Source organism: Oxyura jamaicensis, chromosome 1 (genome assembly GCF_011077185.1).
Source record: "Oxyura jamaicensis isolate SHBP4307 breed ruddy duck chromosome 1, BPBGC_Ojam_1.0, whole genome shotgun sequence".
Taxonomy (NCBI): Eukaryota; Metazoa; Chordata; class Aves; order Anseriformes; family Anatidae; genus Oxyura; species Oxyura jamaicensis.
In genome coordinates this window covers 87,291,912-87,308,503 of record NC_048893.1, presented here as the reverse complement: position 1 = coordinate 87,308,503, position 16,592 = coordinate 87,291,912, and the positions used below count along the sequence as shown (strand labels likewise).

The 16,592-nt window shown below is 40.9% G+C and overlaps 1 protein-coding gene across 1 annotated transcript; it reads left to right on the top strand.

Moving 5' to 3' along the window:
* Positions 1-947: 947 nt before the first annotated feature.
* Positions 948-15,576, top strand: TBX19 (T-box transcription factor 19). The gene is made up of 8 exons (XM_035315480.1): positions 948-1,144; positions 6,683-6,947; positions 8,838-8,972; positions 9,829-9,890; positions 10,984-11,045; positions 11,715-11,903; positions 12,769-12,901; positions 14,669-15,576. Exons 1-8 carry the CDS (start codon positions 948-950, stop codon positions 14,904-14,906), a joined length of 1,281 nt encoding a protein of 426 aa, XP_035171371.1. The 3' UTR covers positions 14,907-15,576.
* Positions 15,577-16,592: the final 1,016 nt, after the last annotated feature.

Here is a 16,592-nt window from a genome sequence, read left to right as displayed (position 1 = left end):
TGTTGGACTTTTTCTGTAAAACTGTAAAATGGTGGCTCCTTTCATGGCTGCCCTTTGTGGAGGGTATGGACAGCTGGAAAAGGCTTGCCAGAGGGAGTCTCAGGCTGAGAGGAGAGGGAATGCCTGTTTTAGGGATGCTGAGGGAGCTTTTGGATGAAGCGGACCTTGAGCAGGTCAGCATTGCCAGGCCTCAGGACAGTTATGCCCATACCCAGCCTTAGAAGTGCGAGCTCTGTTCCTAGAAATGCAGAGGAGAGCTGAGGTGCTCATAAGGGATTTTGTGAAAGACATTGGGGACCCAGGGGTGGACAGAGTACACATCAATTGCGGAGTATAGGGATGCTACCGTCTCTTTGTGCATTGAAACCTTGGTGCAGAAGGGTCTCTTACTATTACATTTTAATTGGGATTGTGGAGGAACAAAGTTAATGTGTTTATCCAACATGCCAAGTGAAAATATTTTAAGACTACCTTCTCTGTGTAACTACCTTGACTGTTACCAGCTCCTTCAGCTAGAGTCCGCATCAGCGTGAACGCAATTTCCATGCATTGTTTCAGTCTGGAAATGAAACAATTTTCATTAATGGAAACCTGGTTCTCAAGCAGAACAATTAGACCCACTTCAGGTTGAAAAAAGATAAAAGCATGCTAATTTGGATGGAGGACTCTTCTTTCAAGGCAGCCAATTGAGTCATCAGCCTGCCACCCACCTGACCGTCAGACAGGTAATTAGGAGATAGTCCTCTTTTTGTGTGGAGTGTGTGCGTAAACCTGCACACGCTGGTGTCACTGCCCATTGGGACTTCCAGAGGAAAGAGCTAGTCAGTGGCAAAAGAGTGAGGAGAGCACATTGTCAGGCTGTGCCTAACAATCCGACTCACTTGTAGATTCAGCTGACGATTTTTGTCTTTTAACAGCCACCTGAAGTTTCTGGCAGTCAAGTCGTCATGGCAGACCTGGGCTGCAAAAAGCCCAGTGACTGCACTGTCTCCAGGCTACTCAGCGTAGTGGAGAGCGAACTCCGGGCTGGGAGAGACAAAGGCGACCCCACTGAGAAGCAGCTCCAGGTTGTCTTAGAGGATGCTACGCTCTGGCAGAGATTCAGGGAAGTCACCAATGAGATGATCGTGACCAAGAACGGCAGGTGAGTGATCTGCTCCGCATTGTGGCTAAGTGTAGATGACAGCCAGGGGGGCTGAGGGGTGTGATAATAAGCAGCGTGTGTACAGGCTAGAGAGAACTGCTATGAGCGTGTACCAGTGCTACCCCTGCAGCCTTTCAGTCCCCTACAAACAGCATACAAACAGTGGGGTGTCCCTGCTCTTTTCTGCTCAGCCATTCCTGCCACCCTTTATTCCTGCTTGTGAAACGTGCTGGAGAAATATACTGACTGAGTTAAGGTCGCACAAAAAGGGAACTTTCACTAGGGAGCAGAAAACCTCAAAACATTCTGGATCGCTTCTTGTACCACCAGCCGTTAGTCTTTATTAGCAAGTCCTTATCTGTAGACCTCAGATGACTGTACAGAAGCAGATCCGTGTTTTTATCCCCCGTTGCTGTTCCTGTCTCCCTGGCTTTGGAGGTTTGCACAATCTACTGGGAAGGGGTACAGTATAGCTGTGCTCTATGTAGCATGTATGCACAGTCCAGGCTTGTGTGGTTCCACAACTGTGTTGCTCTGTAGTGTTAACTGGTGCACTTAGAAACCACTGCAGAATATTGGTTAATATACAGAGATTATAAAAGATAAAATATTGTGATATCTCACTGTTTGCTGAGTGCAAAACCTGGAGAGAAGAATGTTAATTCTAAATCAGATACTGGCTCTCCAGAGAGGCTCTGTTCTGAACTGGGCTGACGACAGGGTCCAGCCAATAACTAGAGGAAGGTTCTCCTGTACAGTCGTATTAACGTTTTTATTTAGCCTCCCCTCACCAACTCTCTGTCTCCCTGTCCCCATGCACGCATTTCTCTTGCAAAACCCCTTGGAAGATCCGCATAGGAGAGAAGAACTAAGAGACAGGAAGAAATCTTTATTCACGTGGTGTCACTTTTATCAATTTTGCAGAGACTTTGATTTAGCAGGTCTTGTGGACAATAATTCTGTTGACTGTATCCTGACAAGGGACAGGGTGAAAGTTTAAAAGAGGAAAAATCTAGTCTGTTAGCTCACCAAGGTTATTTAGTTGAGAGCAGTTCTATTCCCAAAACATCAGCTCTTGGTGTAACACTGCTTATTGCCACTGATTCCTACTAGCAACCTATAGGGACAGAATTAATCTTCTGCTGAAGCTCTCTTTATGCCAAGAAGCTGCTTTTGCTTAATTTAAATGTTTTTAATTGCTGTTAGGCTAGAGCAAACTTCTGAGTGGACTTTCACTTAGCATTAAGGTAGCTTACACTGAGTCCTTATCAGCCTAAGTAACCAAAATGTAGTAAGATAGGTTTGCCTCAAATTAAATGGATACAAAGAATGTTGTCATACTGACAGGTTTTACTCTTTTTTTTTTTTTTTTTTTCCTCTCAGCTAATGTTAATTGTGATTGCAGGTGATACTATTTTTTCTCTAAAATGTCTAGGTGAGTGCATGGATATAATCTTTTTCTGCTACCGCTGATAAGGGTATCTGTCATTGTTTGAATATGCATTGTTACTTTTTATTTTATTGCAGAAGCTTCTTTATTTTTCTTCATTCTAACTTGCGATCTCCTTACTAGCTTGCTCCAGGCTTTCCTTAAGGCCAGTGACAGTTCTAGTAACGTCATTGGGGCAGGTACAAGTTCATTCTCTATTATCAAAGTACAGCAGTCTCAAAACAAAAAAAATGTATTATAGTCATTTGCATAAATCCTTATAATGAAGCTTTTGTAGAATTGGGGACTATGAAAAAGGGTGAAAGTATTATCCATAACAAACACGCCAGTGCAACAACAACAAAAAAGAAATACAGACAGTGGCCTGCAGCAAAACCTTCTGAACAACTCCATGCTTTTCAAAAGGAGACCAACTTGAGAGACTTTCCCATGAATCCTGAGCTTTTTTTCAGGTGCAGGATTCTTCAGTGACAGTCTCCAGAGGGATTTTCTAAAGAAAAAATATTGATCCAATTTTGCTGCTGCTTAAATCAGTAGAACTAACTCGATCATTCTTCCCGAAGGATATATGAGCGCTTTTGAAAACTGTTTTCTAAGATTAAGAAGAAAACCCTGTCTGAACTTGTGTGTTTGAAAACTAAGGCGATTAGTGTGGACACATTGTTAGCAAAACTCAGAAATTAAACTGAAACCCGATACAGGAGCATCCAGGACTGACTGGTTAGTGATCCTCACGTGTAAAATTCTAGCATGTGTAATTCTATCTGCTGTGACTGAGTCATCTCTAATTTGTGCTGAGGGTCCCAAAATGTTCTGAACCAACTTCACTGTTAATACATAGATATTTCTCCACTGCTGCATTGTGCTTCACTACAATAATCACCTGTCATAGCAAAATACCTAAGTGCACAGGGAAGATAGATATAGTCTGAACAGGACAGATATCAATAAAATTAAAGTGCATGCTGTATCACAAGATATATCCAAAAAGGTGCAGCTCATATGGTGAGAATCAGTCTCCTATTTTACTCAGATTTATTGTATTCAATTTGCATTCCAATATTCAAACACCCCATTTGCGAACTGAGCAGGTTTTCTGTGATTGTGGGTACTATTTCAGCTATGTAGTATTCTGAAACTTCACAATCCACCTTATTGCCTGGAGGGGCCACTATTCCCCTTTGTATATGGGGAGGATCTGTAATGGATCAATGCAGACAAATGTGGGGAGGGATGTGGGGAAAGGCTTAAATGGTAAAGCAACTTCACTAGTTTATTGTTAAACTTTACTAGTTTACTATATGTTCAAGTTTGATATCAAACATTCCCACTTGAGCTCTGTACCATGGAGTAATTGTAGCAGATCTGCTCTAAATAAATTGAAGAGGCTGAAGTACTCAGCTATTGCAGTAATGGAGGTCGTGTGTACCTACCTGATCATTGAAACAAAAATAGACTGAAACAAATGTGGAGAAATGATCATTTGCCATGTTAAAGCATAAGATTTGAACAATAAAGCCACTTAATCAGTGGAACAAGTGAGGTGGTAGGTCTTCTGTCTTTAGCTCCCGTACAGTCAAGATATGCTGGTCCAAATGAGATGTAGATTAATTGTGTGGGAAGCAGAGATTAATACAGGGAAGTGCTATAGTCTATGTGGCACAGGATGTTAGAGCTGGATGATGACTTCTGTTCTGGCATTAATAGCCTGTAGACCTTTGGGGGATAAACTCCCCCAAAAGGGGAGTCCCTCCCAAGTAGAGAAGAGAAGTTTGCACTGTGGGCAGAGGAATTAACAATCTTCACAGAACACAAAGAGTTCTGAGAAATCTAGTGAAATTAAATTTTCATGAGGATGAATTTTCCTCTGTACTTTAATTTCAGCTAAGTATGTGTGTGTGTTACATTGCAGACTGACTGCAGGGGGAGCAGGCTGCACGGGGAGCAATGCGTGCACACTTGTGAAGTTCCAGTTCCGATAGCTGGTGCATCCTGGTCAGAAAGGCACGTTAGATGTAGTGTATAAATCTTTGACTAAGCTTCTGTTTAGTTAGCAAGATCATGGTTCAGCATGTCTTCCTCGGTGTTGCATTGGCCCTGCATCACCAACTATCTATATTTGGATTAAAAACCCTTTTCAAATACTGTATTTTTCCGTGGGCAGAAGGTGCTGAAAGTATGCAGCAAGATTGGTATGATCATGTCCAGGAAGGTAGGGGGTGAGTAGGATAACTTACGAGCAAATGAGATTGTCAGTACCCTGAAGGTGGAGGCTGCTGGAGAGTATGGCTCCTGGGGCAGAGACTTCTGGTGTCCCTGGAGAGAGCATGTGAAGTTTCACTTCCCTTCTTGTGTTTTTTTTAGACATCTTGTGCTGCTACTTCACTAAGCCTAGAGAACCACTTTACCTTATTCCCATGGACATCAGGCAATTGCTGAGGTTGCTTGGTGTAACTAATCTCTCTGAATCTGTACAGGAAAAGAGCTTAAAGTTTCATTGTCCTGCGCATAAAAATGTGGCAAAATGATGATTGCTGGGAGAGATCAATGTGGAGGTCCCTGGAGCAGGGAGGCCTCACACTTTTTTAAGAATGTAGGAGGTGATATATTACAGCTACAATAATCCTCCACAGTAATGATGTGTGTATTACTTGACAACCTAAGAATCTAACTGAATAGGATACCTTTGTTGGGACGTGGCTATTGTGCTGTCTTTTCCCTGTTCCTGAAAGTGTGGGGGGCCCTACTAATTCCATTGCTGTATACTTTTTCAGGCCATAAATGCCAATTCAAAGCTGTGTGGTATGGATCTTGTGATCTTGTACTAGGGCAGAGAGAAAACTGAGAACTGCTGCAAATCTTTACAGAGGCAAAAAATAACTAAAAGGGGATTGAGAAAATGTGGCATTGGACTTCTAAATGTAGAAGGATCCACTTGAGGAAAAAGATGCTTTAAAATGTTCTTCCAAAACTAAACAAAAGCAGGATTTCAGGTCTAATGGCAAGGATTTTAATCAGATTTCTCAAACTGCAGATTTATATGATAGTGGAACAATATGTGAATACTTCTCTTTAAGAAAGAGAGAGAGCATGTTTCAGCTAACTACATTCTTTTTAATATATCCATGTAATAAGAGTTCAGGATGTATTTGGAAATAAAAGGTAATGAATATACGGAGGACAATGGAAAATAAGAAAAAATACATTTTACTAAATTTTAAATCATGCCTGACTAACCCTGGTAAAGGAAATACATAATTTTACATAAGGAAAATGTAGCAGATTGTTAGGGTGTTTAGAGTAGTCCTATCTGGAAACTGTAACTCAAGTGGGAGATATTGGGAATTAGCACAAGAACCAAAGGAAATGACAGAGGGAAATTATTTACGTACCTCTCAAGACTTTGGAATATGACCATGCCTTCAAAGAAAGGGAGAAAAGCCTTTGTATAGTAGTGTGGTCAATGGATCTAACTGGAGTCTCGTGAGTACCTGGCTGTGATCATATCCTGAGGGCTGGAAATGGCAAGATGATTTCAGAGGATATGTCCAGAGTTGGAAAAAGTAGAACTTGGACACTGGACAGTGTACTGGAGTGTCTGTGGGGAAAATCAAAGCACCAAATAAGTGCAGCTTATTACAGGAGTCTGCAGTTAATGCAGTTAGTCTGTGATTCAGCTTTTCAGGAATAAGGAGGAATCAACCTTCTTGACTATTTTCAACTCTGTTCAATCCTGTTCATGCCTTGTTGTCCCAGATCTAAGGCTGCATTTAGCATGTCTGGATCCCATGGACTCTGCTGACACTACACAAAGCTCATAAATTGAGCGCATTCATGAATCTAGACACAATGAAGGTCTTAGTGCCCTACTTCAGAGGTAACGCTTTTTTTCCAAATGATCAAAATACAATGAAAGATTAACCTTTAAGAGAATTTTCTTCAGCTAGACAGAGGGAGGCAGGGGTTGAAGAGGAGGGAGGATGTTTTTTACATTGACCTAATCAGCAAGATTCTGGCCACAAATTTACTGAGAAGAGTTTTACAAAACCAGTTTCCAGTGGTGTCTCCTTTTCTTGTTTCCGGAACAGGCGGATGTTCCCTGTTTTGAAGATCAGTGTGTCAGGCTTGGACCCAAATGCCATGTATTCCTTCCTGTTGGACTTTGCCCCGACTGATGGCCACCGCTGGAAGTACGTCAATGGAGAATGGGTGCCAGCTGGGAAGCCAGAGCCACCAAACCACAGCTGTGTCTACATCCACCCGGATTCCCCCAACTTTGGGGCCCACTGGATGAAAGCTGCCATTTCCTTCAGCAAAGTCAAACTTACCAACAAGCTCAATGGGAGTGGGCAGGTATGGCCTGATGTTTCCCCATACACCTCTTGGCTTCAATTGCAAGCACCTACCAATCAAGAAATATCAAGGGTGCATTTATGTAATTACAGAGGCCCTTACAGGCCTCTTCACCCACAGATGCCAATTATTCTCTGGAGGCCACATGTAAACAGGAATAAACAGGCCTTAATTGGCGCTTTCAGATTTTAATGGACTTCTTGATGTTAAGAGAGACAGAGTGCTGTGGTTTACTTAATCATCAGGGGGCTTTTCAGAGTTGGTCTTGTGTGCTGGTTTTTTTTTTACATAGGACTTCAGAGAAGGGGGAAAAAATGGTCACGGGTATTAGGTTTTTGTTGTGTTCCCCCATGTTGTTTGGTGTAAGTGGAATGTTGGCAGGAGTCAGATAGCAGAATAAAAGGCTGCTCCTAAATGAAATAATTACTATGTCTGCTTCTGCATCATGATAATTATCAATATTCTATTGAATCAGCTTTGGCCTTTGGAAAGAAACCACATGTACCAGAAATAAGTGACTTTCTCTTTGAACCCCTTAAAAATGCAAACAGGAAAATTAGTTATGTTTCGTATTTCGTTTTTGATGATGCATCTAAAGATGAAATATTGCACAAGACCTTTTGTTTGCTTGTTTTTGTACAAAACTCCTACATTGGATGCTACTTGTCAGCCCAGAATCAATTTCTTTCATGTAAATATTATATGTTCTCTACCTACTATTTCCATTGGGTTTGTGAGGTACCTACATAAACGTAGTACCCTAATTAGGTTTTTGCAGACTGAAGAATAGAAAGATGACCAGACTTTCCCTAAAGTAACACATGGAATTGTCACACAAGACTTACTGTGTAGTGTAGAACAGGATCTGAATTTGCAAATTCTCATCCTGCATCCAGGACCTTAGAAAGGTCAAAAGCTTCAGAAAAGTAAGTGCTACAGAAAGAAATGGACAGGGCCCCACCCGCCCCCCAAACAAACAAACAAACAAACAAAAACTCCTTGACCTTTCTTGGGGTCAAGAGGCTCAAAAAGACCTTGGAGGGGGGAAAACAGGGGAACAAGATGTGTATACACAGTAAAGAGAAAGAAAGTAGAAAGGAAGGGAGGAAAAGCCAAAGAAGAAGCAGAGTCCAAAGAAAAGCTAAATAAATGGCAAACAACTGAAGCTCTCTTTGTTTTCTTTTCAAAATATTGGCAGCCTTGCTAAGGTAAACCATTTTCCCACTGTGTTTCATCTTCCCTTTTTGTGGTGTTATTAGCAGAATGCACTGTTAGTCAGCTATTGGCTGTTATTCCACATATATATACGCATGCACACAGCACTTTCCAAAATACATTATTTTTCCTTAATTTTAAATATATTTTCTTGTATTAGAGAGAATTAAGCAATGTGCTTAATGTGCTTAAGCTTTCTGAAGAAGGTATATTGTAGGATTGACACTATGCACAGCTTTTAGTGCCAGGGTAGAGACATTTGTCAAAGCTTGTTTAGGTAAGTCTTGCCCAGAAAAATGACTAGGTGAATGCCTTAACTCTCTTCTGCCCTGTTTTCTGTGACTGTAATTCTGAGTTTTTGGATAGCCAAAGCAGGACAGGGATTGTCCCTCAACTGCCTGAACAACCTCTTCACTGGAAACCCAATGGTTTGAAGGCCTTAGCTGCTACCACAAATCTGTGGCTGTATTGAAAGCTTGAAATCCAAGTCCAGTGAAGTCTCTCTTTGTTCAATCCTGTGGCTCGTCAGAAGGTAGGAAGGCATCTGCCCTTCTGCTTTCAGTAACTGGAGAGGTTTAGCAGTGACATCTGGTTTATTATAGAGCAGGAGTGAAAGAGCAGCTGTGGGGTACCAGAGTGGCAATGGGGTCCGTCTGTCTGTTTTGTTTTCTGCAGATAATGTTGAACTCTCTGCACAAATACGAGCCCCAGGTACATATAGTTCGTGTAGGAGGCCCCCACCGGATGGTGATGAACTGTTCCTTCCCTGAGACTCAGTTCATAGCTGTGACTGCCTATCAAAACGAAGAGGTAGGCGGATGCCGTGCTGTGCTCTTGGACATCATTGATAAGATATATTAAAAGCCTATTAACTACAAGAACAGTATGGATAGACTGGTCCTCTTCTTGTTTCTCCATCAGTCCCATGCAGCGTAGTGCTCCATGAGTCTACTACTGTCTTTTCTCTGCAGTAGAACATTATCTAATCCAGCATCTGGCTGCAATACTAAACCAGATTTAGCTTAATATTCTGCCACTGCTACTCCAAACTGGTCCATCTGTCTTGGGATACCAATCCCTTATTGGAAAAAAATAAATAATAATAATAATAAAAATAAAATAATAATAATAATAATAAAACAAGACTAGAGTCAAGTCCAGAACTTTCTCTAGTAATGACTGATAGTTTTAACAATAACCTTTTTTCTCTCCTCTCTTTAAAATATGTACAATTGCAGAACAGCATATCGTTCCATGGGAAAATTTCCTCCCAACCCCAAAACTGGAACTGCGGGATGCTTTAGATTGTGACAATTGCTCACTCATATGCCATATCCCTCAGCAACTGTTGCTGCAGATTTGATTCATATTTGGTAGGAATTCAGTGCTTCAGCTCTCTTGAAAGAGTTTGCAGTCCCACAAGACTTAGCAGAGTAGACCATGCAGTTAGGTTACCCCTATTGGTGTTCTGCCTGTGGCACTGATCAGTACATAGCACCCTGCAACAAGCAAAGCTCCTTCCAACCACCCCTGGAAAACAATACATGGGGATATATTTTGTTTGGCTAGCTAACGTAGTTCCACTTAATTTACTCTGGAAGTTGTTTTCTCAAGTCTCTATTCCAAGTTGCCTTCACTAACATGCCTTGTTTTCTGTAAACTCAAGATAACTGCTCTCAAAATCAAGTATAATCCCTTTGCCAAAGCCTTCCTGGATGCGAAAGAAAGGTGAGTTAATCTTTTTTTGTTCCAGTAATATTTCGCTGCTGACAAGGTTAAAGCTGTGGCATCATAATGTGAAAGTAAATTGTACAACGCTTGTTTCTACTGTCTTAAATCTAGAGTCACTCCACTGAAACTAGTGGGAAGACTGTCTATATAGTTGTTACCACAATAGGGTCTGAGGTGAGTAAGTATCCTCTTTGGGATCCAAGAACTTAGCACTGTCTACACAGGAAGCCTGGAATGAGACTGTGAATTTCCCTGGTAATGTTATACACCGCATATGTTCACTACATTGTACTCAAACTCCAATGAATCCCACAGTTCAATAGCTCAGGGATGGTAAAAGTAAGCTGCATATGTCAAAAAGAACAACTAAAGTGAAATTGCACTGTAACTGTAATATAACTACGCTGCTGTGTATGTATGATAGTGTATGATGCATTTAGTAAAAGTAACCTGTAGGTGCTCACTATGTCAGAGATGCTTCTATTATTGGAAACAAATTGTGGTTTATTTTTCTATTAAAGTTTCCCTTGCATCTCCATGCTAAAGCACTGAGGTATCCAAATGACTAATTTCAATGCACAATTGCTAATACATTTTGTCTAGACTTGCTGTGTCTTCTGATGTGTGATGTCTCCTACATGCATGAAGGAGAATCTGTATTTCTTTCCTTTCCTCACATCAAGCTGCTGTGTCTCAGCATCAGGGTTCCCATCTGTGGAGGGAAAATGTGCCTTTGTCTTGCCTGGCTGTGCAGGAGGCAGAGCCCTCCGTCAGTCTGAGTGATGCCAGGCTTAGACTGTTGATGCAAGCAGGAAAGGTGGCTGCAGGTAGACTTAAATTCTAGGCTCGGTCCCTGAATTTGGCACGACTGTAGGAAAAAAATGTATGGATGCTGTGAAACATAAGTGCTTCCTTTATGGCAGAGTGCAGGAAAGTCTACTGCTGCCAACAAGTGGTTAAAGATGATAGAGTTCTTTCCTATTTAATTCACTTTTCTATTTTTAGTGAATAGTTTTCAGTTTTTAAATTTGATATTAAATTTCTTTGATAATTTCTCAATGAGAATTTTTACCACTGTTTTCTTTTTCAGAAACCATCCCAAGGATGCTCCAGAAACAGCCTCTGAAGGTCAACATATGACATATTCTCCCTGTAAGGTTTTTATCCATGTGCGCTGGAAGATTTATGTGTTCTGATACATGCTGGGAACCTGGGATCTGCTTAACTGGATCAGACCAGTGGTTCACTGAGTCCTGAACTGTGTTTATAGAAATGGACCATTTAAACAAACAAACAAAAAAAAAGACTGAATAAATCTTAGAGTAGGAAGCTGAGATATTTTCGGCAGTGGGATCATTTTCCTTATGATCCAGTTTTTGATATTAAATAAAACCTTGAAAAAAAGATACATTAAAGAATTTTTAGGGCCATTTTTAGGGCTATTGTTTTGTATTCATAATTGTAAGGACTTTTGTCATCTATAAAACTACCTTTCACTGTTGAACAGCTCAAAAAATAAATGGGGGGAGCAGAGGTTGTGCTCATTCTAATGATGATCAGTATTTATTTTCTTTGTTCTGTGATATCAGTGACATTTTGTATTAGTTTGTCTTCAGGTCTTGTTTTCAGTGTTTTTTTGTTGTTTGTTTGTTTGTTTGTTTTGGTTCTTGCTTGTCAGTTGCTCCACAAACCAGTATTTTAGAATCGGCTTGGTATTTCTGAGGAACAGCTGATTCTGCAGGAAGGCTGGTTACTTTATTACTTTATTGTACTGCCATGTTTTAGTGCAATAATAGTTTCCTTCTGTCTTTCCCCTCAAAGTGGGTGGCTGGTTGATTTCCAACCCAGATACAATGTGTGCATCAGGAAGCTCTAATTATCAGTACACTGGACCTTTGCCTCTACCAGCTCCGCACGCTCCCCATGGCTGTGAGCGATATTCAGCACTGCGAGGTCATCGGGCTGCTCCATACCCACCTTCCTACATGCAAAGAAATCATTCACCTACAGGTAGATCTGTAAATCCACTTTGTTTCCAGGTAATAGACATAGTTAGACGAACTGACCCTTGCTTTAGTAACCTAAGCAGTGAAACAATTAAGAGCAGAAGCTAGAAAAGAGCATGATGGGTCTCTAACAATCTAAACTGCACACTGGATGCATGGTGTATGTTTAAGGCAGCGAAAGAAATGGTGTAGAATTTCTGGGTGCAGTGTAATTGCTAATTATAAACAAGAGTGAATGATCTTCCTTGCAGTACAGCTCCCAGTTATACAAAAGTATCAGGGCGTTGCAAGCCTTCTTTCAATGTTGTATCACGAAGCAGTCACCCTCTCAAATTGCAGCAGTCATTAGGAACATGGCGATGAGAGAGTTTTGTTATTGCCAGAATGTCTTTCAAGCCCCACCTGCTCTCTAGACCTGGGTGTGGAGATACAGAAATTGGTCCTACTTTGATCAGAGGAACTTGGCCAGAAATGAGAGTAAGGATGAGTAAGGATAAACTAATCTGTTCACTAGATATAATTTAGCAAGGCATCTTGTTTAACTGAAATATATAAGCTCAAGTTATACAGAAACCTGTATCAAAGCATTGACAGACATATAGCAATCATCATTATCAAGAGACTATTAGATTATTGAAAAAATGCACGCTCTACATCTATCGCACTATCTTCTCATATATCATAAATGGAATTACAATGGCACATTGCTACTCTCTTACTAAGGAAGTGAATTTTGTCCTTTTTTACCCAAACCCCATGATCAGATAGCTTCCTAAGGCCTACCCATTTTCTGTTGCCTTAAGACAATGTACCTGCAATAGTCACCAAGGTTTTTTTTTTTTTTTTTTTTTTTTTTTTTCTCCTCAAAGTGAATTTATTGGAAAGCTCCAGCAATAATCTTCAGGTATTCTCAGGACATGACAGCTGGACTTTGCCATCCTCTCCACATGCTAATTTGCTCTCAGTGCCACACACCAAGGGAGCTGCCAGCCCAGGGCCCAGGTAAGGTTTCAGGAAAACTGCTAATATTTGGAGCAGTGAGGCTTGGAGGACTGTCATAAGGCTTTGTTCAGGCCTGATTTCTTAACCAATTCCACCCCTACTTAGTACATAGTCTCCCTTAGGCAAGTCACTTCTTGACATCATTTTTTTGTGTGTAAAACGGAGATAGTGTTTACCTCAGGGGTCAATCTGCCATTAAAGTTTTCCTATGTTACAAGAATGTGAAATACTACAGAAACAGTAGTTACTAATATGTGCACACAATTGCTCACGTCCCTCCAATGTTCTCTCTAGTAAAGAATATCCCAGGTAAAGATGTATTCCAGCAGTTTTTGAAAATAACTTCTGTGCAGAAGTCAGCTTGCCTGCTCTAATTTTAGACTTTGTTATCATGGACCTATTTATATTGAATTTACAACACAGGGAATGTTTAATCATACCTGGGCTCTATAGAAATGATTGGACAGTAAATATCTTTGTAAAAATAAAAAGGGTGTTCTTTTTTACTGCTAAAAGGTGCAATAATGACTTGACCTTATGAGGAAATACAAATGAGGTTTAGTGCAGGAATGAGAATTACGATGCCTGGATTCTTTCCATCTCTGGAAGATAGAGTTATCCAATGTTTAAAGCAAGGACTGTCAAATAGGATTTTTATGGCTGTTCCTAGCTTTGTCACCAGAGTGGCTTCCCACAGGTGAAGTTGAAGGAATTTAAGCCCACTTCATCCTATCATGGCTTACGACAATCTCCAGTTCCTTTGCTGCAGCACATAAAACTCGTGCATTCTTGGCATGGTGCTACAGTTTCTCCTCAAATCCTGTACAGTTTATGCAGGGAGCGACAGTGAAAATGCCACCCTACAAAAAGAGGGAGAGGGTGGATGTAGCTGAATAGGCTTTCCACTATCTGCAATCCCATGCTTCATGTCTGTTCACATCAAATAAAACAGGGTCTTTCACAGGCTGATGTGGATCAGTGGGAGAGGTCTCTGCACCTACCCACATCAGGACCGGACCGTTCCTGCCCTAGAGATATACACTTTGTTCCATCCTTTAATCAGCACACAGATTTTTAAAACATGTCCCATGTGTCCAACTTGAGATTCTTGGACAGATCTTTCTAACAAGATAATTGTCTTCAGCTCCAGCTGAAAGCAATGGAAGCTTCATTTTTCCCTAGCACTTCTGAAAACAAGGATCTTGGAATAGCCACTGAGAACTCAGGTATCTACAATCAGTAGAAGTTTTAAAGCCAAATTATTTTTCTCTCTGATCCTCACTACTGCATTGCATGAAATAATTACTCTGCTCAGCTGCAGGGTTGTAACAAAATCTAATTCATGTTACATTATGGAAATGCTGTTAACAGGGCAGTAATCAGTTCTAGGAATGGCTGAAATTTAGACAGAGTCAATTAATAACAAATATTTCACCCTCCTTTCCCCAAAATAAATGCACAAATTTCCTTAATTTAGGTGCCAGGATAATCAGCTGAATTTATTTAAAATGTAAACATATGCAAAAAAAATACCTTGAAACCTCATACGTATTTGCACGTTTCTCTCCATGCCTTTCTTAAAGGTCACCAGGTCTACTGGTTGCTGGTGGCTTTTCACTTAAGATCTGCAAGTCCTACCTAGTTCAGTAAATGGATTGGGATAGCTGCTTTTTAGCAGATAATGCACCTGACTCCACTGAAGTAAGTCTTGTGCAGATGAAAATGTTTTGAAATTAGTCATTCAATTTGTACTGCTTTTTTTCCCAGCCACTACCCTTGTCTGTGGACAGTGAGCAACAGTGCTGTAAATGTCACCAATCCAGGAAGTGAGGTGAACAGCAGCACTTCAAGCATGTTTCTGAGGGGTAATGTCCCCTTACCTACTGCATCTCCATCAGTCCAAATCCCTGTGCAGGGAACTGTGTCTGGCAGCATGGAAGCACAAGGGGAAACCACACTAGCCAGGCTAGCCGACTCTGCGTGGACATCCTCACACTCCTTTTAATGGACAAGCAGCTCACACGGAAGGCTCAGACCAACAAGAGTGACACAAATGGCGAAGGATCCCCTGGAAATGCAGCTCAGAACAGGGATGTGTATGCAGAAAACTCTTCACCAAGCATCGCTGCATAATGTACCTCTTGCGTGCCAGAGAAACCAAAATGCATAATGCAAGGCAAGAAATGTTAAAGGAACTGGCTTATTACTGTAACCTTCCTGCATCCTTGAGGATGATGTCCAGAAAGAATCTTTATAGTTGGCTTTGCTTCTTTATCACATCAAAACAATCAGAGACACGGGACTGAGTGAAGCAGACATGGTGGTTAGATATTTGCATGTGGTTTTGGAAGAGTCCTTTCTGTAACTAGACCAAATCCAAGGAAATTGTGAGCAAGTTTGCAACCGGTAATCTGAAGAGACAGCACTGCTTTAAAGACTTTCTGAATTTGTCATATGAGGGTTTCTGTAATACCTGAAACTAAGCTCTTCAGGGGATGTGATCTGTCTGACACCCTAATGCCACCTGCATACAGTATTCTCTTTACCTTCTCCAGCTCCTGTGCTCTTTCTGTGCTATAGGGATAATGGACACATTCAAGCTGAGAAAGTGGCTGCATTGTAGCGGCAGGTGAAGGGCATCTGGTTTAGTGTTTATAGTCTGATGTGAAATGAAAAGTTCCAATGTTTTCTGTATGTACTGTTTTTGAGAGGGTGGAGGGAAAAGACTTATAGAAAAGATATTCACCTTACATTTCCACTTTGCTTCTGGTACAGAGTACAAATAAAATATCAGTCAATGGTGTATTATGGTTTCAGTTTCCTTTCCAGGGTGTAAACACACATCACAGTCTTTTCTACCTAAGAGCCATTGAGGGAATGTAAAATAACTCTGCCAGAAGCAAGTCAACAGGAATTTTCTATTTCTCTGCCAGTAACCAGCTATATTATCTTGATCATAGTATTTCACGTTTTTTGTTGTTGTTGTTGTTTTGTTTTGGTACCTGTTTCCCCTCTCACCTTTTGTCTGTTTGAGCTTCTCTTTTCAGGGTGCAGCTTTTCCTTTCCTATGTGACTGTACAACATCTAGCATAGTGGAAGCTTGAGCCTCCTAACTACTAGTGTAATGTGAGTAAGTTACACCCCTGGATATACCTTGTCCTCTCATTCACCTCTCCAAGCAAGTCCTATCAAGTTCAGCAGAGGCCTGCTTAATGACTTGGTTTGCTTAAGGAAGGAAGTGAGCAGGACCAAAACATATTAATACGGATTACAAGATGGGCTCTAGTCTTCTACTCCATGCTGATGTCAGACGTATAGAGGTGTTTTTTTTTTTTTTTTTTTTTTCTCTTACATTCTTAGCCCCTCTCCATTCATCATCCCCTTAAGGTGCTTTCAGTGCTATGTAGTTTCATGACATCCCTGTCTGGCTTTTCAGATTTATTGTGGGCCAGGTGCTGTGCCAGGAATGTGCTAAAGATGCCGTTAGTTTTACTGACTGATGTGTGCTGCTATCAGCTAAAAGCGAAGTCATGAAGCTGTTCTGGAGGCATTTCTGTTAAAAGAGGCATCGGTCAAACAGGAGCTAATAGCAGAAGGTGAAAAGCTCTGTAGCCTACTATCAGTCTAATCATTGTCAGTTCTGACTTTAACTCTGCCTTTCCAAATTCTGTTTAAAGCTCGGTGAAAAGTT

Coding starts and splice junctions, on each gene's coding strand:
- TBX19 (XM_035315480.1), top strand. CDS start 948: ATGGCAGACCTGGGCTGCAAAAAGCCCAGTGACTGCACTGTCTCCAGG. Junction 8,973..9,828: donor CTGCCTATCAAAACGAAGAG/GTAGGCGGATGC, acceptor TGTAAACTCAAG/ATAACTGCTCTCAAAATCAA. Junction 11,904..12,768: donor AAGAAATCATTCACCTACAG/GTAGATCTGTAA, acceptor TTCTCCTCAAAG/TGAATTTATTGGAAAGCTCC.